This window comes from Parasteatoda tepidariorum, chromosome 2 (genome assembly GCF_982258835.1).
Source record: "Parasteatoda tepidariorum strain Cologne lab strain chromosome 2, Ptep-v5.0, whole genome shotgun sequence".
Taxonomy (NCBI): domain Eukaryota; kingdom Metazoa; phylum Arthropoda; class Arachnida; order Araneae; family Theridiidae; genus Parasteatoda; species Parasteatoda tepidariorum.
In genome coordinates, this window is record NC_141756.1 from 124,580,360 (window position 1) to 124,603,187 (window position 22,828).

The 22,828-nt window shown below is 26.0% G+C and overlaps 1 protein-coding gene and 1 pseudogene across 4 annotated transcripts in view; both read left to right on the plus strand.

The window, feature by feature from the left end:
- The first annotated feature begins 3,276 nt into the window (after window positions 1–3,276).
- Window positions 3,277–22,828, plus strand: part of LOC147816160 (citron Rho-interacting kinase-like) — a 31,407-nt gene continuing 11,855 nt past the window's right edge. Inside the window, exons 1-13 of one of the 3 annotated variants that reach the window (XM_087158280.1) lie at window positions 3,277–3,379; window positions 4,504–4,592; window positions 4,692–4,836; window positions 6,201–6,243; window positions 7,773–7,928; window positions 8,835–9,005; window positions 13,176–13,449; window positions 15,042–15,205; window positions 15,707–15,952; window positions 16,840–16,945; window positions 17,803–17,910; window positions 18,099–18,214; window positions 20,332–20,463. In XM_087158280.1, the coding sequence (XP_087014406.1) occupies window positions 15,738–15,952; window positions 16,840–16,945; window positions 17,803–17,832 (351 nt within the window). In that variant the 5' untranslated portion in view covers window positions 3,277–3,379; window positions 4,504–4,592; window positions 4,692–4,836; ... (4 more) ...; window positions 15,042–15,205; window positions 15,707–15,737 and the 3' untranslated portion in view covers window positions 17,833–17,910; window positions 18,099–18,214; window positions 20,332–20,463. Of the gene's footprint in view, window positions 3,380–4,503; window positions 4,593–4,621; window positions 4,837–6,200; window positions 6,244–7,772; window positions 7,929–8,834; window positions 9,006–13,175; window positions 13,450–15,041; window positions 15,206–15,706; window positions 15,953–16,839; window positions 16,946–17,802; window positions 17,911–18,098; window positions 18,215–20,331; window positions 20,464–22,828 lie in introns of those variants that run through there. The other 2 variants (XM_087158278.1, XM_087158279.1) reach the window with 2 other exon arrangements.
- LOC122272517 (afadin-like) overlaps window positions 17,976–22,828 on the plus strand; it is a 91,548-nt pseudogene continuing 86,695 nt past the window's right edge. Inside the window, exons 1-3 of the transcript XR_015431216.1 lie at window positions 17,976–18,003; window positions 18,099–18,214; window positions 20,332–20,451. The product of XR_015431216.1 is annotated as an afadin-like (transcript). The remainder of the gene's footprint in view (window positions 18,004–18,098; window positions 18,215–20,331; window positions 20,452–22,828) is intronic.

The following is a 22,828-nucleotide window of genomic DNA, read 5'->3' on the forward strand; positions in this document are numbered from 1 at the left end:
ACTGGTTGTAAATCAAACTAAGTTAGTTTAGAGTCTACAGGTAAAAAGTTTCTCAAATTTTGTACCTCATATAGAAAAAATTTTTAATTGAGTAATATGAGGATTTCCAATTTTTGTAACAAAATGATTTGAAATAATTAAATTAATGATTTTTAAATCAATTTGGAAATGTCACTCGTTCCCTTATAAATTTACTTTGATTTATAAATTAAGACTTCTGATATGATTTCTTTAAAAACTAAAATTAATCTACCAAATCTTATATAGCAAAATAAATTACAGTAAAAATCCTAGAAATTTAAAAGTTACAGTATACCTCAAATTCGGCATGGTTAAAAGATGTCAGTATTCTAAATTTTATTCTAAAATGCAGGAATATTAAAATTTAAAGAAATAAAATAATAAGGAAGAAAATAGTAAGGAAGTAAAATGGTAAGGAAATAAAATAATAAGGAAATGAAGTTTTTATCTTGTAGAAGTTTCTCTCTTAATAGTAACAATTTTAAGTATTTTTGTATGGTTGTATATGTTTGATTATCAATTAGTTAATTTTAAATACTGTTGAATAAATCCATTTAATTATATTCTTTGTTTATTATGTATTTTTTCAAATAAACTTCAATGTTTTTATTAAGCAGAAAGTGATTAATGAGCAGATTAATTTGAAAAACAAATAGTGTGGATACTAAGTTAAATGAAACTTAATATTTCTCTTAACCTTTATTAAAAATGATGAAATCATAGCAGAGAGGCAATAAAAAAACACTTGATCAAAGTTAAAGACTTTATCTAAAGAGTTAACAGTTGGTATTTTCAACAAAAAGCAATTATTTTAGTGTAAATGATGAAAAGAGTCGTTGTTGCTCCAGGGATAGAGTTTACTTCCCAATAATGTGACACAGGTACGAATACAAAGATAAATGGTACCACAATTTTAATTACTGTTTTAAAATTTTGTAACTTTTTTTTATTTAAAAGAATGAATGTTTATAATTTTTTATTTATTTGATTAGCAAATACTATATAGCATATGAAAAGTTTGGCTTTTCATTCATAATTTTCATGCTGTGCTGTGCAAACATTGCTTTGACATGGAACAAAATGTTAATAATATTAAATTTTTAAATTCTTTTTTTTCTGTGATGAATGTCATACTTTTTCTTCCACTTTTATCCAACTTCTGTTGTCAGTCATTTAAAAAAGTTGTTCAATCAAGGTTTTATTTTATTTATTTGCAATAGTATAGTGCAAAGAAAGGGAACATTTTTACTGTGAGAGGCCACATTTAAATTAGGCATAGGTAAAAGAGTTGATGTCATGAGTTGATAAGCACATATTTTGAAATTGAATGCGACTTTTTTTTGAAATTATTATAGTTTTAGTTTAGTTTATCACTTTACATAGAAATCATGCAAAAAATATTAAGTCTTTTCTTGAAATATAATTTACAGTAAAAAATAATCTTTTAATAAATAGCTACGTATGTTTGTGTATATTGCTACAAGCATATACAGATAAATACATACCACCAACATGGGAGTTGCTATTAGTTAGGAAAATAGTTACTGCCTGTCACTCAGAACATCACAGTGTTAGTGTATTTTAGAGCCGTGGCCAAAAAGATTTTCTGTTGTTGGCAAATTGGAAAGTATGCCACAATAATTTCAGACTGAAAAATTGCTAGAACTACACCACAACTAATTCATGTCATGCTCAACAGATGGTAGCACATTATTTATTTCTATTAATTTTCAAATTGTTATAATCTATATAATAAAATATCAATTAATAAAAGAGTCACACAAGAAACTCATGGAGGCCTTCGTTTCTCCACCTTTTGTATAATGTGTAGCACCTTTAAGTTCCTTACCATTTGACGATGTCATTTTACGAGCTATAACTACTTGCTTACCACAGTTTTAAAATTCATGTATGTGTTTAATTAAAACAATATAAATCATGTTAATGTTTAATTTTTTTGTGTAAACATTGTTCAAATTTTTACACTGAAAATTGAGATCTTATCGTTTTTTTAATTAGTTACTTATTAAATTTTTTGCATTTTATTAATTTTTTAATGTTTTGTTATGAATATATACCATAAATCTTACTTTAATTTTTCCATCCTCCATTTAGGGATCCAAATTTCATGATGCACAAATTTATATAAAAAATACGGAATATTCTTCCATGATGGGAGGGTTTTGAGTTGTACTATCAAATGGTCAAGCCTGTTTTATTACTGCTACTACATTGAGCCTCAAGTATGTAATGATTCCTTTTTGTTGTGTAAATTATTAAAAGTTTATGTACACATAAAAATTTATTGTATAAAATGTTTTGATAGTATTAAGTAAGAAAAAATATTTTCTTCACCTTATATTTATATGTTAATTTTAAGTTTTGAAAGTTCATAGCTCTTTCCTGGAGCAAAATTATATCTAATGTATTATAACAGAACTTTTGACAGTTGCAAATGTTTTGTGAGTATTGCCAAATATAAACGACTCTCATTAATTAAACCATTACCATTATTTTTAATGACCAATAATTTTCTTTCTTGCACCCTGAATTCTCAAAAAGAAGTCTTAATTAGTTATATATAAAATTATGTATGCATGCTTACTTAATGAAACCGAAATTGTTTACAAGAAAGAAGAAATGTTACAAAGAAATGTGAATAAATTGTATACTTAAATTGTAATTTATATTACAATTTATGTGAAGCATAATTTGTGCTGTGACATATATCATAGTTTTGTGCATTTCTGTTTTAGGAAACTAGAGTAAATAAGCAAAACTTGTAGTTTTATTCAATTTATGTAAAACTTTAATGTAGTTTTTTCTGATGTACATATATTCAAATAACTAATGATAAAAACAATATAGCTTAAAGAGGTTTTATCAATTGAATGCCTTTATTAAACCCCCAACATTTTTGACTTGTGTAGAATATTTTTTTCAGTGGCAGTGAATTAAAACAGAAGTGTTTAAAATAGAATATTTATAAAACTTTTGAGAATAAAAAACAAAAGACATAAAATACGGAAATTCTGAAGTAGTCGAAGAATATGCTTTTATTTATGATATTCATTCAATCACACGTTTTTATAAATTCAAGAAAATTTTTATTGTTTTGAGTTTTTAAATTTGTTATCAATATCAAGCTTTTTTTATCTAATTATTTTTAAAATATGATATGGTTTTAAGTAGATTTTTTCCAGCAATTATTATTTATGATAAGAGTTTAGTTTTTTTTCTTAGTAACTATTTTGCATTTCTTGCAGCAAGTTTTTGGAATCTTTGCTAATGATGTTCAGAATGCTACTTGTACAGCTGTGAATCATAGGTTTCGACTCATTGCTTATGGGCAAACAAAGTATGTCTAATTTTTTTTTAATTATCTGCACTATCGATAGTGTTTTGTATTTTAATTGCTAAGTTTATTTATTATTAAGTTCAGAGTTATTAATGATTTTTCTTTTGAAATTTGAAATAACTGTTGTAACTTTTCTCATAAATTTCTTTGTGAGAATGAAATATGTGAGCCTTTGTATGGCTGTTTCTTTTAATCTTTTGCAAGAGTAAAATTATATTATTGCCAGTTTTTTTTAATATATCAATTGTTTTTTTAACCTTTGCCTGTAATCTGTCAATTATTGTATGACAAGCAGGACAATATAGTAAAGAAAAATTAAAACAATATTCAAAGGAATTGTCAGTGCCATAAAATAGAAAATTTTTGAGAATATTAAAGCATATACTGAGGTACTCTTCAGTCATAGACATGTAGTGGTTGCAAAGAAAGCAGGTTTTTGCATAAACCAGTTCCATTTTATACTGATATGATGGTTTTGCGAGATCTATTATTTATTAAAAGATCCTGAAAAAACAAAATATATTCTCTGTTATGACTTAAATTGTTTTATTTGAATAAAAGGAATTACAATCTTATAAAAATTTTACTTGAATATCTTGTTAGAAAATTAGATTAAAGGCTATTTCTAGTTCTAAACAAATGAATAGAAATGATATTATTATGCAAATCTGTGACAGTTTTTTTCCTTGTACAAATATTTGTTTTTTGTTTAAAAGGGAATAAATTAATTGACAGAAAAATAAATAAATTTGATCTTTAATGTATGCTTGAATTGTCGTTCCTTTCATTTCCCAGTTCATGGAAAATCTAAGTAATCATCATCACTTAATCATCGAATACTTTATCTCGAATTCCTTTATTTAATTAAATGTCATTAAACTATTTTTACCTAAAGATTGTAGTTAATTTTTTTATTAAATAGTGTTTGTTTTGATCGTTGTTTCCCTTAGAAGCATATTATCCTGAAAATTCTATTTTATGGACTTGTTGAGATTTTGAAAATACTCAACCATTATATTACAATTCTTATAACAATGTGATTATTCATACTTCTTAATTATTTGTTATTTAAAATTTTTTTAAACTATGCTTTTCTTAATTATGTTTTTTTAATACAATTTCAGTGCTCAAGGGATCATTTTCTGCATTGACGATTTAACAGGTGCTCTACAATCCACACATTAATTAGTATTATCCAGCAAAGACTTTCCTGGTAAACTAATCATTCTTATTATCTGTAATTTAAGTTTTTCGCACCTTTATTGGTTCTGTTTGTTTGCTTTAATGAAAGGTTTCTAATGTATATAAATAGATGCTGAAACAGCTGCTGGAGCCGTATCAAATTTGAAATGGACTCCTGATGGAGGAGCTCTTGCTATGACATGGGAAAAAGGTGCCTTTGCAATTTGGAGTGTGTTTGGTGCCTTACTGATGTGTAGTCTTGGTTGGGATTATGGGTAATTGATATTTCGAACATAATAATAAATAATTGCCTAATACTTACTGTAATTTATGGTATTAATTAATTTAATTAAAATTGGAGATGAAGGAAATTTTACTGTTGGAACAGTAATCTCAGGGTATATATCAGTATTTTAGTCTGTGTAAAATTACCTTATACATTGGTCTCATTTTAATCCTTATAGTTATCTCAAACTAGCCTCAAAGTACGACTCAAGTTTTTAATTTTTATTAAACTGTACTTTATTTTAAAATGTTTTCTATTCTCTTAAAATTGATTAACAAATGGTTCTTTTTATTGATGATATAATGCATAAATGACACATTTTTTATTTTATCGTTGGTTAAATAAATAAAATGATAAAACTACAGTAAAATTTTTTTTTTGTATTATTACTGATTAGCCTGTATAAGTTGCTGTAATAAATTTATGACTAATTCTGAAAATTGCATTTTCTGAAAAATAGTATAGTAATTTTCTTTCTGTAGAGATGCTGTGACCTATCTATATTTAAAAGTTAAATTATCACAATGTTTTGCGTGATTGTGGTGCAGTGTATACTGTGATTTTATTTTTTCTATAAACTTCCCATGAGAAGATCCACTATTGATTTATTCAAAATTAATATTTCAGAAAATATTAATTAAAAGTATTATTCCAAAATCCCAAACTTATATTAAATATTTTGCTTTGAAATTGGTATTTCCATTTTTAACTATTTTTTTAAATTTATTTTTTATTAAAATATGGCATGATAAGTTTTTAAATGAAAATAAGCTGTCCGGCATCATTATCTACTTGTGAGGTAATTAATACTAATTGGTTACTTGAGAATAATTAAATCACTGTAGTATATTTTTTCTCCCTTGCTTTTATCTATATTTTTTTGAAAATATTTTATTTTCGAATTGCCAAAAAATTAGAAAATAACTTCTTTTTCTTTCACATTTTGATTCAGTTTCTTTAGTCACTTTTTTAAAAATTAATATTTAATTCATTTATCAATTCTGATTATATTATTATTTTTGACTGAAAATAATATCTGTGTTTTGATAAATATTTACAGTCATATAATAATAGAAATCGTGATAGTTTCCCTCTGCATTAATTTGTTTTTGGTGCTTAAAATTGATTATTTTTTCAATAACGAAGTGATGTTTTTTTGCTTATACAGCGTTTACTATATATACATAACTATAAATACATTGTAATTTAATGCAAAATCCGTTTTAATATGGAGCTTTAAATACAGGATTGAAAGAAGGCATTTAATATATTACTCTGTTTTATTAATCAGATTAAAAATTCATATTTGGAATTGTATAAATAACAAACAAAGCATGCTTTTTATTTTTATAGGTCTGCTGATGTGATGAAAAATGTTTCCCTTCTAATATCTATGGTAAGTGGACTTTAATAATGTAATTATTTTTATTAAGTTTCTTTTTTGTGTGTTTGATTTAGGATTTTATGAAACCATTGCTTTGTAATTTTATTAAGAGGGAAGGATCTGGAATAAAAAAACAAATAATATATTCTTTCCCTTCTAGAAAAACTTTTAACTCACCATTTCTAACTTATAAGATAATGTTTCGAAAAATCTTATGCACTATTATTATATTCCATTTTTTTATAGAGTATGCAGTATGCATGCAGTTAAAAATAACAATATAAAAACATTTTTAATTATAAAGTATCGATCTTTCTTAAAAGTAAACATCCTTTTTTAAATTGCTAAATCATTGTTATTTTAATTTATCACTAGAAACATCTTTAAATATATGAAACCTCTTGTGCATAAAGAAAAGTACTAATAAAATTAAACTAGAGAAAATACATTTTGGAAATCTCACATTTATAATATTCCCTATCACATTTATACATTTTATTGCTTTTAGCTTCCCATAATAATATATAATTCTTTACTATCAAAAGGAAAAGTTTCCATTAAATTCTCACAACTTAATACGGATTTCAAAGTTCTTATAGATCTTAATTATTTTTTTATAAGTAGACTTAATATTATTTTACGTAAAAATAGGCTGATAAGAATATGCTTCCTTATCTAGAGTAATGGTAATAATGGATATTTTATTATTCCGAAAAAAAGCTAAAAATAAAATTTATTGGTTACCAGTTTACTCTTTTCTATCTTGATATATTTTAAATTTAATTAAACAGTATTATGTTTTCGAAATATAATTGAATATGTTTTTGAAAATAGAGGCTTAAAAACACAAATTTTTTGAATTTTTATTTATCAAAAATTATTTAAATATTGGCCATTAGCAGTATCTGTTACAGAAGCCTTTTTTTTATTCTTATTGTAAATAGAATTTAAATCAAACTAATGCTAATTTGCTTTTGTAACTTTAGCGGGTTTGTATGAAAACTATAATTGTGAGCATCATGAATTTCGATATATATTTTGTTAAAATGTTAGATATGTTGTTTAAAATTTTTTAATGGTAAAAGAAGGATATTATTTGAATAATTTGAAATTTGTGTTACACGTTTTTTTATTTTTTTTTAATTAATAAATTTTTTTTGAGCAATGTTTTACTTTTTTAAAACAAAATTTTAAATTTTCCTAGCATTAATGCTGATTTTTTTCAATAAGTTATTTAAGTATAGTTTTCAAAAGTAATAAAGCAAAAAAAAAAAAAAAAAAACCAATAAGCTATTTATTTTACTGGGAAAAAAATATTCAAGTTAGATTTTCATAGAAAATAAGGATTTAGTTGGAAAAAATGCATTTTATTGTACTTAAGCTAAAAAACTAATGGTATTTTGTCCTCATTTCCCTGTAATAATATTCATTTAGAAGTTACAAATTTTATAGCTTGCAAATCTTTCAAATTGTTATTTTAAAATTTCAAATAATATTGTAATTTTTTTTAATTTTACTGATTATTAATTTTTTTTTTACAGGAGTGGGAACCTGATATTTATCAATTATGGGCATTATGGGACCTAATTAAAAGAAGAAAATCAGCCACTTCCTACTGTAAAACACCCTAAAATCGATGTAGTTATTTTTCAGTTTGTGAAAAGTGTTAATGCTGGAAAACTGTTAATGCTGGAATGGTTTGTATACTTGATTTTTATAAGATTTAAGTGATAACTTGTAAATTATGTACTTTCTGCAGTATAGCTTGGATCCATGTATAAATCAAACCCAAATTCTAAATATTAAAGGGTGGGTTTTGTATGTATCGGATAAATAAGTAAAATGACACAAAGATTTTTTGTATTGATACGTTTTTAATAAAATAAATTTACACATAAAAACAATATGAAACTCTATGAACATAAGTCAATTTTTTCTATTTCACTCTTTATTAATTATGTTCGTTTTTCTGATGAACTCTTGATGTTCTGTTTGTTTAAAGAGTTTAAATGAGACATGACTGTCATGTTACTTTCTTATGTTTGTATTTATCTTATAGAATAGGTTACACTTTTATTCGGAGCATCACAGATTTTTCAAAATTCTGTATGTGTCTTACTTCCAGAATGACATTGCAAGTTCAGGGTACAAAAAGTGAACTTTGCACCCGAAAAGGCTGTGAATAAATTATATGAAACTCAGGAAGAAAACTCTTTTTTTAAAAAAAAAAATTCTTTTTTACTCCCCCCCCCCCTTCAATTTGCATTTTTTCTAAAGCTATCCTGTCTCAAGTAATTATTCACAAAGAATTTAGAACTGAGAATTAAATCAACATTTTTAGTTTATATGTTGCTCATAATTTTTTTTTCATTTTGTTTAGTGAATATTCAAAATCTTTCTCTTGTATAAAATTGAAATGAATTAAAAAAAAATGGTTTTAAAAAAAATGAATGATGTTGCTCAGACTGATTCTTGCAAATTTCTAAGAAAAATAAAAGTTCTTACTTAGTTAAAAGTTTAATGTAAGCTTGAATTTTTCTGAACCTACATTTTTACATAAAATATAATATTTGACTTTTCTAAAAGGGAAAATTTTGTTGTAGACTGGTCGTGAATATGTTTTTTTGCAAGCAGAAGACAGATTATATATCAGTGCTGGCGCTGATATTATACATAATAAACCAGTATCACATGATTGCAAGTTAGAACAAGAATCTGTTGGAATCTCTCGTGAGCAGATGTTGGCTGGTAATAAGCAATGGATAATCATTCCTGTAAGTACATATTTATTGTAATAACAATGCAATGTGTTATGTTATGTGATATGTCTATTTTTGCCCAATGGGGATGCAATACTTTGAATGTAGCTGAAGCTGAATTATTACACAGCTAAAACTTTTCTTGGTTACCGTATTTTTCGTCTCAAGCGCCGCATATCGATAAAAATGAAATTTTTAAAAAAAGTCATAGTAAGCGCCGCAATGGCGCTAAACCGCGCATATCCGCATCCTTTTAGAAGAGACCTTTAAATTACCATTTAATCTGTTTAACACAAAAAATTTTTTATGCATTTCATAAAGTAAAGTTTTAATTTCTAAATTATAATAAAAAAATTTCTTTTTCAGCAAAAAAAAGGAACAAAAAAAGTTTTCGCTTTCAGCAAAAAAAAAGAAAAAGAAAAGGTTTATAAAATAAAGTTCTTCTTACCAGTTGGCACTGCGCAAAAAACAGAAGAACAGCAAAAAAAATATTTATATGTTCAGTAGCTGAATTAACGCTGAACTGATTGAAATCCGTAAAATAATGTAATAAGAAAAATATAATAAAAATTTACTAAAAGAAAGACTGTTTTTCGACTGTGTATAAAAAAAGAAGTCACAAGACAAGCTTGTTCGAAACCAATGCATTTTAAAGAAATCATTTCAAAATATAATTTTCAAATTTTTATAACCACTGTTTATAAAAATTGCAAATTAAACTAATGTCATTTTAGTGAAAGATTAAATTATTACTGTAATTTAAATATCAGGTAATATGTAATAAGTGAAAAAATATAATAAATAAAAGGAATTAATTTAGCTTTAAACTAACATTATTTTAAAGCAAAATCTTAATTAAAAAGAGTTAAGAAAATTGCTATAAATTATTGCCAACTATTATTTTTCATTTAAATATTGTTAATAAATTCGAATTAAACGTAAAGTAATACGTAAAATAATGCTGTTTATGAATAAAAATAATAAATAATTCGAAAATATCTAGAATACCTAACAATTAGCTGCTGCATTCGAATCCGGGACGACCTATCGTTATTCAGGTTCTTAACCACTAAGCCACAGCACGACAAGTACGCTTAAATTTAACACCAAAATAAAGCGCTCCTGAATTTTCAAGCATATTGTTTTCATAACTTGTCCGGCTTGCATACGCAATTAATTTTAGGAGTTAATATTCTTAAAATTTTCTACTATTATATGAAGCTTCATTCCAAAGTAAAATTTACCACGCCATGCTTTTCTTTTGTTATTAATTATTGAAAATTCGATACGGATAAATACCCAGGATTTTCTATAATTAAATTCGTTATTTTTTGTTTATGAGAAAGCCTCTTTGGGCACAATTGAAGATTATAAACTTGTTCTGTAGTAATAACTGGCAGTTTTAATTTAATTTTTTTACTGAAATAAACTAATATTTCTACTAAATTTCAACTAAATTCAATGAAATAGACTAACCATCACATAAAAGCAAAATTCTGTGATGAAAATACATAAAACAATGAATTATTAGGCATAATAGTTAATAACTTTTGTGCTAGCAAATTAGCTTAATTTGAATGAGTTTTATAGAAAAACTTTGTTTTATAAAAAAATAAAAAATACGAGGCAATTTAGCATAAATATATATTTAATTTAATAATATTTATTTTTAATACTAAAATTTTTTAAATTTTTGCTTTGATTTCATGTATCCCATCATATATCCAGCTTTTAAATATCGGTTAATAGTAAAATCACCGATTCCGTGAGCATGGATACAAATAAGATATCGTTATTTGATATCGGCCCAATTATATTAATTCCGCTGAAATATTGTTATCTGAAATACGTTATCGACACTTTATAAGAAGTCTTGCATTGAACCGAATCTGATACAACCAATACCATGCCAATAAAATGCCGATATAAGACGGTCCGATGACCGACAGTTGCCGATATCACCGACAACGGGCCGCAAAGTTAACGACCTAATGTGTTTGCTGGGAGTATGTGAAGATTTGAGTATATTTTATTTGATCTGTATCTATTTTGCCATTATTACATGGTTTGTAACTCTCATTATTCCTTAAAGAGACTTTTTATATTTAATGGTATTGCTTAAAAAATTTAGATATCTCCCTATTTTTTTAAAAGTATTAAATTTCTCTCAAAGAATTTTTTTTCTTCATATTTAGCAAAATTCTTTTAGAAAGCAAAAAAAATATTTTGCACAAAATAAGTTAACTGCAAGTAAATTTTTCACCATTTAAAATGTATTTAAGTAATAATTTTTAAAATTAATTATGTATTGATAACATTGTTTTAATTTTAATTCAAAATTTTTATTTTAAAGTTTGGATACTTTTCAGTTGCTCAGGTGCAAGTAAAAAGTCACCAAAAAATAGACCTCTGTCAACTTTTTATTTTATTTTATTTAATTTTTCAAACAGATAGAAATTAAATAGAATAAAAAAAGCAAAACAAAAAATTTTGAATTTCCTTGTGCCCGGCTGACCAAAAAGTAATAAATTTTATTTTAAAAATGATACTATGACAAACATTTCTTATTAGAATGGGAAATGTATTAAAAAAATGAAATTCCTTGTATAATTTCACTAATGAAACGCTTATAGTGAAAAAATATGCTCTGAAAATTCCTTATATTTATCACAAGATTTGTAAATGTAAAAAGTTCCCTAATTTTGTTTTGTTAAAATATTTATTGCTTTTTTGTATTTTAACTTAACCTGTAAAATTTTTTTTATAAAGTTTCCTTTCTTTAACTACATGTTTTTGGGGAAAAGAATTTGCAGTTAGAAATTCTTTTGTAAATGCCACAATCTTTTGTAAATTTGTTAGCATCTATAATCTTATGTCTTATGAATTGCAAACATCTATATGTCTTATGAACTGCAAGCATTTATCTGTCTTATGAATTGCAAGCATCTATATGTCTTATGAATTGCAAGCATAATAATGCACGAGATTATATATAGGGTGTTCAAACATATCTATGAAGCACAAAGTGTGCTCAAAATTGTTTGCAGAACAAAGTTTTTTGCAGAATAATTTATGTTTTGAGCAAGTGATGGTGAATGTTAAATTCATGACAGAGGTTACCCAACATAAGTTTTTTCTCTCGTTAGGATGAAATTTTTACTTATTTAAGTAAAGAACGTATATTAAATTAAAATTTTTTTTTAATTTGACTTTTTAGTTTAGGATGATTATAATTGCCACAATGATACAATGGGTTATGTTGTGAAGATACAATCATGTGATAGACCATCCAACCCAATATTGTAAAAATTGAAAAATCAGCTTGTTTATAAAAAATAATCTAGTTAACCTAGTGAGAGATGTTTTTTTTAATTGTTATTGTCATGTGTCTGTAGAAATACTCTCAATTGTATTTGTCTTTATAAAAATATGTTTTAACTGAAAAAATATCTTTTCTAAATATTATAAATTTTGTAATAATCTTTTATAAAAATTAAATCGAAAGCACCCTGAAATCTTTCTCATTAAAATTGGATTTTAGCTAAAAACTTTCTATGGTTATTAATTAACTTAGTTTATTTCTTAGTTATTAGGCATTAGTTAACTCAGTTATTAATCAGTATATCTTCTTTACTGAGTTATTAATATATTTCTCTGTTATTAGATATTAGTTGTTTATTGCTCACACTTCTTAATTTTGTTTTTATGTTAAACATAGCTTATAACATATGTAAAGATGTTTGAATCATTAATTTGGAGCACCCAAGTAAAGTAAAAACCAGTAAAAAGAAGCTATCTTTTTTTTCCACGGTGCATTTTAAATTTTAAGTGCAAAATTTCTTAATTTTAAGTGATAATTTTAAGATTTTTTGTAAAATTTTAAGTGCTTTAAGATCTTTTTTAATTTAGACATTTTCTTTTAAAATGCATTATAAAAATTTAAATTTTAAAGGCACACTTTAATATTTTGGATTATCTGTAATGGGTGAGATGGAAGACCATAATGGAGGTCCTATATTGCAAGTTGGATTAATGAGATTATATGATTACACAGATTAAATTATGAGTGATGACTAGCATGAAACATGATTGATTTTAAGTTCACGACATTCTTCTAGATATTATATAATTTCCTCCATTGTGAAATTTTGTGTTAAAATGTTTTACTTCCAAATTCTTTTCCAGTAAGCAATTTATCAGAATCAATGGCTGCAAAAGTTGATGCCTCTGCTACACCAAATTCACGAACTATGCACACTGCAATCACTCGCTTACTGGTCGAGTTCCAAGTCTGACTCTAACTGTGATTCTAATGAAAATAGTGAAGGAATTGTCCACCCTCAAGGAATGAAGCATAAAATACCACATCGTTTCTGTGAGGTTATGTGCATGAGAAATTCTAAATGTTGCATTTGCTTGGACTCTATGTATTTAGGAAGATCAGTTGTTAAATGTCAAGGTAATTTTTTGTTTTATTCTTGTGCTTTCTGAGTGACTTGTTTGTCTCGTTACTTTGCTGCTGAGCTTTAGTTTACTTAATTTGCTGTTAGTGCTGTTAAAGAAAAAATTTATCACTTCAAGGATAGAGATAAGACACAAAACTAGCTCATTAGGTTAACCTAGCTCACCGGACCCATCAAAAACTTCTGAAAATTTTTTTTTTATTTCATCCAATAATATTTTTTATGAAAAAAATCTGATGACCTTATGTCTTAAGATTTTTTTTTCTTTTATCAGTTAATCTTTATTCTTATATAAAAAGACATATCTTGAACTTTTTTCTACGTTGTGCTTCATCATTGCAAAAAACGTACTTATATCTTCCTCAAAGAATGTGTCGGTTAGACAAATTTCTGAACTATGTCTCTATGTCTCTATCAGGTAAAAAATATCAAAACCTTAAGTCTTTTAATTTTGTGGACATCTGTAGGCACTTTTGGCCCGCAATTGGTACACAACTTATGGTAATTTAAGTACCTACCTGGAAGTAATTTCATGCAAAACTGTTTATGCAATTCCAGCTTATTCATCAGAAAAAGTTGACGGTTTAAAATATCTTTTCTCTCTAATTCCATTCTCTCATATCAATGTGACTTATTAAATCATCACTGACAACTGAAGGCCACTCCTTGCTTCTTTAGTTTTTCGTCAAATGTTTTTTAACACACCTTCTGACCATACAATAATTTGACTTCCCACTTTCAACATAAATCTCAGTAAATGGACAATGAATTTCATTATGCTTTGCGTTCCTAGCATTAAAACAAATTAGATTGTTTGGTACAGTCAGCTAGTTCCACAACCATTATCAGCAAATCAATCCAAATTGTTTAAATGGAAAAAACTGTGGATAAGAAAATCTTATGTATATGTTTTGTCACTATTTCTTGCAAAAAAGAACGTCATAGAGCTTTATTTCCAGACATGCATCACACTTTTCATTTTATAATGAAAAACGTAAGATTTTAATTTTTTTCCTGACTGAAATTGTTCTATATCTTATATTCATGATTATAATTTTTGGTAAATAACAGCTATATGCAAAGAGCTTGAAAAATCTTAAAATTTTTACATGCCATGCTGGGCATGTTAGTCTTAAAAGAGACCTTTAGTCTTAAAACATCCTTTTTTGAATGTTCACTACATATTTGAAAATATTAAGTAATAGCCATAAATGTAACAAAGCCTTTCACATTTCAAATTTCTGAGTTTCGCATTTCAGTAAAAAAGATTAAGCTTACTTTGTTTATTAAATATTTAATTACATAATTCAGTAACATTTAAGTCTACCTTATTAGGTCAATTTTTTTCCTTTCTATTTTGGTGCCACTTATCTGTTCATTATTATTAAAATTAGAAGGGGCACTTAAATGTTATTTCTAATTAAGGAGTTAAATATCTGGTGATGCATGTAAGATAAAAAAATACATGCCTGATCAATTTCTTTTTTATTACCTGAAATGTAATTTATAGATTAGATAATATAATTTTTAAGTCTTATTCATTATACGATATTAATTTTTTCCTAATTTATTATTTTTACTTTTGTAGAATGTCTGTTAGAATGTCATCCGAAATGTGCTTCATCATTGCCAAAAACCTGTGGATTACCGTCAGGTTTCATGCAGCATTTCAAAACTGCTGTAAGAAATTCTGTCAGTCGATAAAGTTGAAGAAATTCCAAACATATCAGAAGGATGGATAAAAGTGCCAAAGTAAGTGTAAACTTAGTACTATTTACATTTGGTTTTTTCACAATACAGTAGCTCCAAACAAACAATTGTGAATTAATGAATAGTTAAAACTTGGACTATTATGCTAAAAGTGAACTACTGTATTAATTTTGCATAGTAATTACAAGACAAATCTACTTTATTTCTGCCAGACCAACTGCTAAATGAATTCCTTAAGTTATTTACTTTAAAATTTTGTTTAAATTTTCATCAAATGTTATGGTTTAGTATACAAGGTCGTAATAAGTTAAACATTGTATATTTCAAGTTTGTATCTATTATATTTCTGTTAGTTTACAAATTTATTTCTTTAACTGTTATTTTAGTTTTTCGTAGTAAAAAGTAATAAAATGAACTTCTGAATTGTTCTTGAACAATACCTAAGAACACCTGAATAAACATTCGAATATAAACCAAAATTGAACATAATTTATCCTTTAATTACTTACATTCATTTAATACAATTATTTGTATTTTTCTTAGAATTAACAAACATGGCTGGGATCGAAGATATATGCGCTTTGAAGATAGTGTTCTTTACATATTTGAAACTGCAGAGGAGAAAGACCCTGATGAAGCTTTACTGGAAATAGACTTTTCGTCAGATAAAGCATCGATCACAGTATCAAGTTCAGTTTCTGCTACTGAACTTCCTTATGCAGCCAATTCAGATTTACCATTTGTTCTGAAAGTTGAATCATTTCCCCACACTACATGCTGGCCTAAAAGGTAATTTTCAGGTGTTTTCAATTGTTGGAATTTTAAATTCTGAAAGTTTTATAAAAGTTAACATAAATAAAATCTTACTTCATCATTATTTGTTGAAATGTTTCAGAATAATTAGATTAAAAGCAATATATAATTCTCATCAGAATGTTTTCCATAGTAACTGAAATGTAAATTATCAACTGTAATTTGATCAAGGTCACAAGGCTCGTGGAGCATCATGTCTAATATAGTACGGTTTGTAATACCTAAAGTGTCAATCAGTGTTATCTTCTCTTTTTTCATTGATTTTTTGTTGTTGCATTAGAAATAGTTTCTAGCATTTTTTAATTTTGTTACTTCATGTATTAGCTGAAGTTTCATCAATCTAGCTATAGTTCAGTTCTTTGTTTCTCAAGCTATCTTTTTTACGACACTTTTATGACCAAGTTATCAATGATTCTACTATGTATTTTTAAATTTTTGTAAAAAATATTGAAGAAATTTTTTTTGAAATTTTGATTAAAATTGCAAGTTTAAATTTTTTTTCCTTTCTCTGAGAAATTCATGATTAGATCTTAGACAACTTTTTCCTACTCTGTTTTCTTAAAAATATTTTTTGATCATCTTGATGATGCAAGTTTTAAAGTTATTTCTTATTTTCATTATTCAAGTAACATGCTTCTAATAATGTTATGTCTATTAAACTTCATTGTTAAATTCTATACAAATTTTATGTGCTGCTCAATTTTTTTGTTAAAATTATTGGTATTATTTTTTGCATTCAATTTAGCATGTATTGCTCCAGCGTTTCCAATGTTAGTAATTTAATCTAATGTATTATCTCTTTCTTTCTCGCTTTTTTAAAAAATCATTTCCTTTTTCTTATTCTTATTGCTTGTTCATTTTAGGATCTTGTATATCATGACATCTAACTTAAATGAAAAGCAAATGTGGGTATCTGTTTTGGAAAAAGCAGCTGAAATAAGCCTTTCAGAAGTGGACAGTAGTCATAAAGTAAGTTAAGTAAAAAGTACATAACTTTATCCTTTCACCTAAGCTGTTTAACCTATATATAAATTATGTTACAGTTTTTAAATTGGAATCACTATTTCAAGGCTGTTTTAAAATTTTCCCGCACAAATTAAGATTGAGGTCCTTGGGGCAATACATTGATTCATCGCATTTTTAAATTTCCCCAAAATTTGTTTCTTCAAACTGATTTACGTATAGTCCATTGTGCTTTTATTTAGCCAAAATTCCAATCTCCAGGACTTATAAAAAATATTTATCTGAAAACAATATGAATGGATAGTTTTACGTAATAAATGTAACCTCTAAGTAAGTATGAGCTGTCTCTGAAATTGAACTCTAGCTGTAAATAGCTGGTAAAAATTTTAAATGATTTGTAAAACTTTTTGTACTGCCATGCTAAATTAAATTTACTGTTCTGGAAAAATGAAAAAAAGAGAATAAAAAGGAAATACAAAAAGTTTTAAAATCTTCCAATATTGTCATTAAATAAGTTTTAATTTTTGTGTTTTATTTTTTTTAACTTGTTTTAATCTAAAACAGAAAACAGGAAAAATATTTTAGTTCCATTATTTAGTCATTTGCTTCATAAAAGTATTGTTTCCTTTTACATTTTGTCTTAAAATTTAGAATGAAGGTTTAAAAAGTAATTTCTCAATCACCAAATAGGAGTGCAATTTTTCCTAAATAGGAAATGTTTGTTTCTGATTTCTTTACACTTTATTTACTAAATGAATAGTTTAATCTTTGTTTATAGGTTTACTTTGTTATGATCACAAAAAAATTATATTTTGAATAAATAAGATATTTGTTTAAAAAAAGTGATTAATGTTTAATTTCAGGTAGTGTGCTACAAGTCACTAGGCCCTTAGAACTTGATGTTTCAAATTTAGTGTTCCATCCTGCTTGTGTGATTTCTGCTATTTTAACTTCTTTATGTACAGAAACAGGTATTAATTGTATTCAGAAAAATTCCTTAATATATTGCTTAGAAGTTTATAGCTGCTAAATTCCAATGAATGTCCATTATGTGGCCCTAGCATGTAATTGATTCTCAAATTTTAAAGCTTATTTTTAAAAAAAAATCTTATTTTAAATCTAATAATCTAATCTTAATTATTTTTATCTTTATTTTAAGTGAGATGGCCACGAAAAGGAGATGAAAGTATACTGTTAAACATATGTGGTCGATTGCTTTTACTACAGCAAGATCCTGTTGTTAAGACATCTGATATTACCAACAATAATACTCAGGTATGTTTATAACATTAAGTAAAAAACATTTTCAAAATTATCTATGTGTTGATAGGAGTATAAAATAAAAAAAAATGTAAATTTGGTGTATGATTCGAATACATACTTTAAATTGTTTTTTTTATAGTTTTGAATGGGGTTGATATTTTTCCATATAGTTATTGTAATGATGTTTTATTGATTTCTAATTACTTTTTGTATTAGCATTAATAGCACCATGCATTAAAAGATCTACTTATTTTATTAAATATTTTATAGTCTTTGCGGACAAAACTATGGTGTTAGCATAAGCGTATAAGTGGTGTTATGCGCCGTTCTTAGAGTATTATTGATTTTCTTAATTAACTGGTCACATTTATCAGAACATCAAGAATGAAAATTGTAGATGTTTTATGACTTGTTTTATAGAAGCAGGGAAGAAAAAAAAACTTATAGATAATATCCAAATTTCGTTTAATTTAAAAATGTGTGTACATCTTATTAGTGTCATCAAAACTTAAAAATTGGAAACTTTATATTTTTTTGTCTAATTTTCAGTTTAATCAATAATTATTACTATTTATTGTACAAACATTTTGAACTATCAGGATATCGCTTTTATTTGTTAAACTCTGAGTACTTGATCAAAAGTTATTTAGGTGATTTTATTTTGGTCAATTCAGCACCTTCCTTAGTTTATTTTTAACATTTTTAAATGTTATCAGTTGTGGTGTTTCTTATTTATTTTATTTTTATTTCAATCTTTTATGAGATGCATCAAACAGCACTATAAATTTATAACTTTAAAGAAAGATAATCTAGCTTGAAACTTTTTATTCCTTTGGTTTACCATTGAAACTTTATTTTTCTGTCTGTATAAACTTAAGTGCTGTTGGTACTTTTTAATTACGCCGACACAGGCAATAAATCCATGTTTGCTAAAGTTACAAGGCACAAGTATATTTAACTATCTTTTTTTTCTTTTTAAATTTGTTTGAATTTACGATTTTCTCTCTTAGTTCTTTTGAAGCAGTTTTTCTTCCAGACAAATAAAACAGAATTTAATTGTGTGTACAAAAAGAAAAAGTACCATGCTGCTTATCAATAAATAATTATTTTTTTCTTTTTTAGAAATTGAATAAAAGTTTTGCCTTAATTTTTTGACAGTTTTTATTTTCTTTTTGCATTATTATCCATTTTAATGATCCATACTGAAAAAGTTCATTCAAAAATTTTCTTAATATTTAAATAATTTAGAAATTTAGTAATATTTTTTCATTACTGTAAGTAAAAGGTAATTGATATTTAAGTATTTAATAAAATACATTAATCATTTAACGTTCAAGTAAGATGTAATTTTAAAAACTAGTGTATTATAATGCAATGTGATTAAAATATGAAGTAACCTTAAATGAAAAAAAAAATATTAGGAAATATTTTATAATTTTTTATACTCTGAAATATATGTTAGAGATAAAGATAGAAATCAGTTGAAAACAAAAAATCTGTGAACCGTGACTTAAAACTTACAAAATTTTTCTGCAACTGAAACATGTTAAACACAAATATGAAATAAATAATAAATATATTATTTTAAAATTAAACACTGAAAATGGTCAAATAGTACACTCTTTCCACACAAAAAACTTAGAAATCTAATTTAACGAATTTTTTTTAATGAAAATAAAATGTTGAAAACTTGTTTTAATTGCAAAATATTATACACATATTATTTTCTTTATTAATTAAGACTAGTTGATAACGTCTTTAAGCACTACTGAGGCGTCTCTAAGCATTCAGTCATTATTTATTTATAAAGCTGAATTCATTTTTGCTAAAAGTAGGACAGCTCTGACTTAATTATTAAAATTATATAATTAAAATTAAATTACATAATGCAGAAAAATTACATAATACAGAATTGAAATCACATAAATTTACGTGGTTGTGTTAACTTATGTAATTATGACTCTGTTCAATTAGTTGTTTTATATAAGACAATATGAAAATTATGAACTATGTAAGTAAATGCACTAAATTTTGAACATATCTAAGGTGTAGGGGCGTAATAAGATTAATTATGTTATTTTAAGATTAAATAGAATAAAAAGTTAAGTAGTTGCATTTTACTTTTTCAGAAAGTACCATCATATGGATTACCAACTGTTTTGGCTTCATGTGTTGAAAATGTTTGGCTCACAGCTCAAAAGATACACCTCATCTTCCAGAAGCCTTGTGGATCGCTTGCGGTGCACATGGTATGCGTGTAGGTACGCCTAATACTTTCTTACAACTTTTGTGGAGAGAGAAAGCAACATGTAGTATTGGATTGTGTGTTTATTAAAGAAATTAAAATTTTCAAATATTTAATAAAAATAAAATTTATAATTTTTCTAAATTCGGAACCATTGAGACAATTTTGTCTATAAATGAACACTGGTTCTACCACCGTAGATTTGAATAAGTATCTTAGTCGTGTTAAATATTTTATCTTGAATATAGAATCTCATTTAACCCTTCAGCTATTGAATCATAAACTTGGTTACATATTACAATTTGGATGCTTCCCCATAGTGAAAAGGAGAATTGTAATATGTTATTAAATGAAAATACAATACTTGATAAATTATTATACAAATTTGACCACTCAGTTATTTCTGCAAAATATCACCATATTACAGCCCATCTTTAAATTTTAAAGTATTCAGAAAGCTGCCTCCTTAATACAAGCTTTATTAAAAGCAATCAAAGTTACCAATTCTAAAATAAAAAATAATTTTACTCAGTTGTATTATTTAGTATCAGTTGTATTGTAATTTAACTTTTGATTAGTTCAAACATTTCCTTTCGCCAGTTATAGGCTATATGCAGTGTGCTCATATTTAGCTTAAATCAATATTCTCCTTTGCAATCCGACAATTGCCTTACTTTGACATCCTTTATAATAGGGTCTGTAAATGCCACTTATAATGGGCTGCCATGTGCCTCAAACTGTTGTACCTAAACAATGTAATACTTTGAGTTAATGAATCTTGTTAATTGTATATAACATGACCCAGTTGATTCCATTTGTAGTGAATTATATGCTTCTCAGTTATTTCTGTATTTGAGTGCTTTTAACTTATTATTTGAAATTTGCACTTTGATTAATATTTGCTACATTCCACTTTTGCTATATTCAGCTGATATTATCACTCTTTTTTCCCTTTAGAACAATTATAGTGCTCACTTAATTCCATCTTACTTTTTAATTTTTTAGCCTTGACTTAATTCACAGAATTTAGTGTTCCTCAACTTTGGAGTCAAGTTAAAGTAGCATATATATAATGTATATGGGGTGGGCAAAATAATGGAAACACTACAATGCTAATACATTTTTTCATATTTCTTGAAAAATTCTTCGAGAATCATTTTGTAAATCTAGAGATGTTTAGTATATGTGATTTCTCATACATATCAATGATGTGGAAAGCTATTAGAGGTTTGAGAGATTAATAATAAATTGCAAATGGAAAATTGTGTTTTTGTGTACTGTAACTTGTAATATGCCAAAAAATGTAGTAAGAAATTTGTAACTTGCAACAGTTACTTTGGTTATTATATGCTATAATTGCACAAAGTTTCGTAAGCCTAGTGTAAATATTTATGGAGATATGAACATTTTTCTCTGACCAATTAGCTTCTGTTACCTTTTCTAAAATTTTACCCTATTTTTATTCATATTTCTAATGTAGGCTAAGAATTTTTAGCAAATATTTGAAAGCTAAAGTTAGGGGATTGGCTTGTAATTGTTTCCCTGACTTTGAAAAATTTCAGGAGGACATGGCTGAAAGAAATACTTCTCCTTTTGTCAAGCATCACCGATAATCAGTAAATATCTCAAAAGGTGCAAACAAAACATAAAAATACATAAAATAATAGCTGAAAACAGAGTACCTAATCATGAAAAATTAAAAAGAAAAGCATAAGAAGGACAATTAGATAGGTATATAATTTTTTAATCTTCTAATTATTAATTCTGGAAATCCACCACACACAATGTGCTTTTAACATCTGTGCAACCATTACTAGATCTACCATTACTACAAGAGAAAGAGTAAATTTTTATTTTTAAGCGTAGCATGCCTTATTTTTTTACGCTAGCTTACATTCGAGTTTCAAATTTTGGGAAAATCTTCAAATGAAAAACAGACTCTTCAGCTTATACATGGATGGGGTTGTATTCAGAAATATACTGTAATGTTTGTTTTCTAAGCAGTTTCAGGCAGTTGTTTCACTAAGTATTAATTTCTTTTATTTATTAACAGGGTTGCTGGATCAAAAGGGTTTACTTATACAGTAAATTATTACTGTATAAGTTATTTACTTATACCTGGTTATTTACTTATACAGTAAAACCATTTTCCATGAGGCCATTTATTGTGAATGATAAATACAGGAAAATGATTAATGTGGGTCAACATAAAGTATCAAATAATGACTAAAATTTATGAAAAGTAATAGACTTCATAATTGAAAAAAATTATGTTAATTTTCTGTTAGTTTGAGTGAATACAGAAAGTTCCTTATTGTTTCAAAGGCGTTGAGACTTTTCACAAATGTTGGTGCTGGTTGTGGTTCTGTTTTATCATCTTC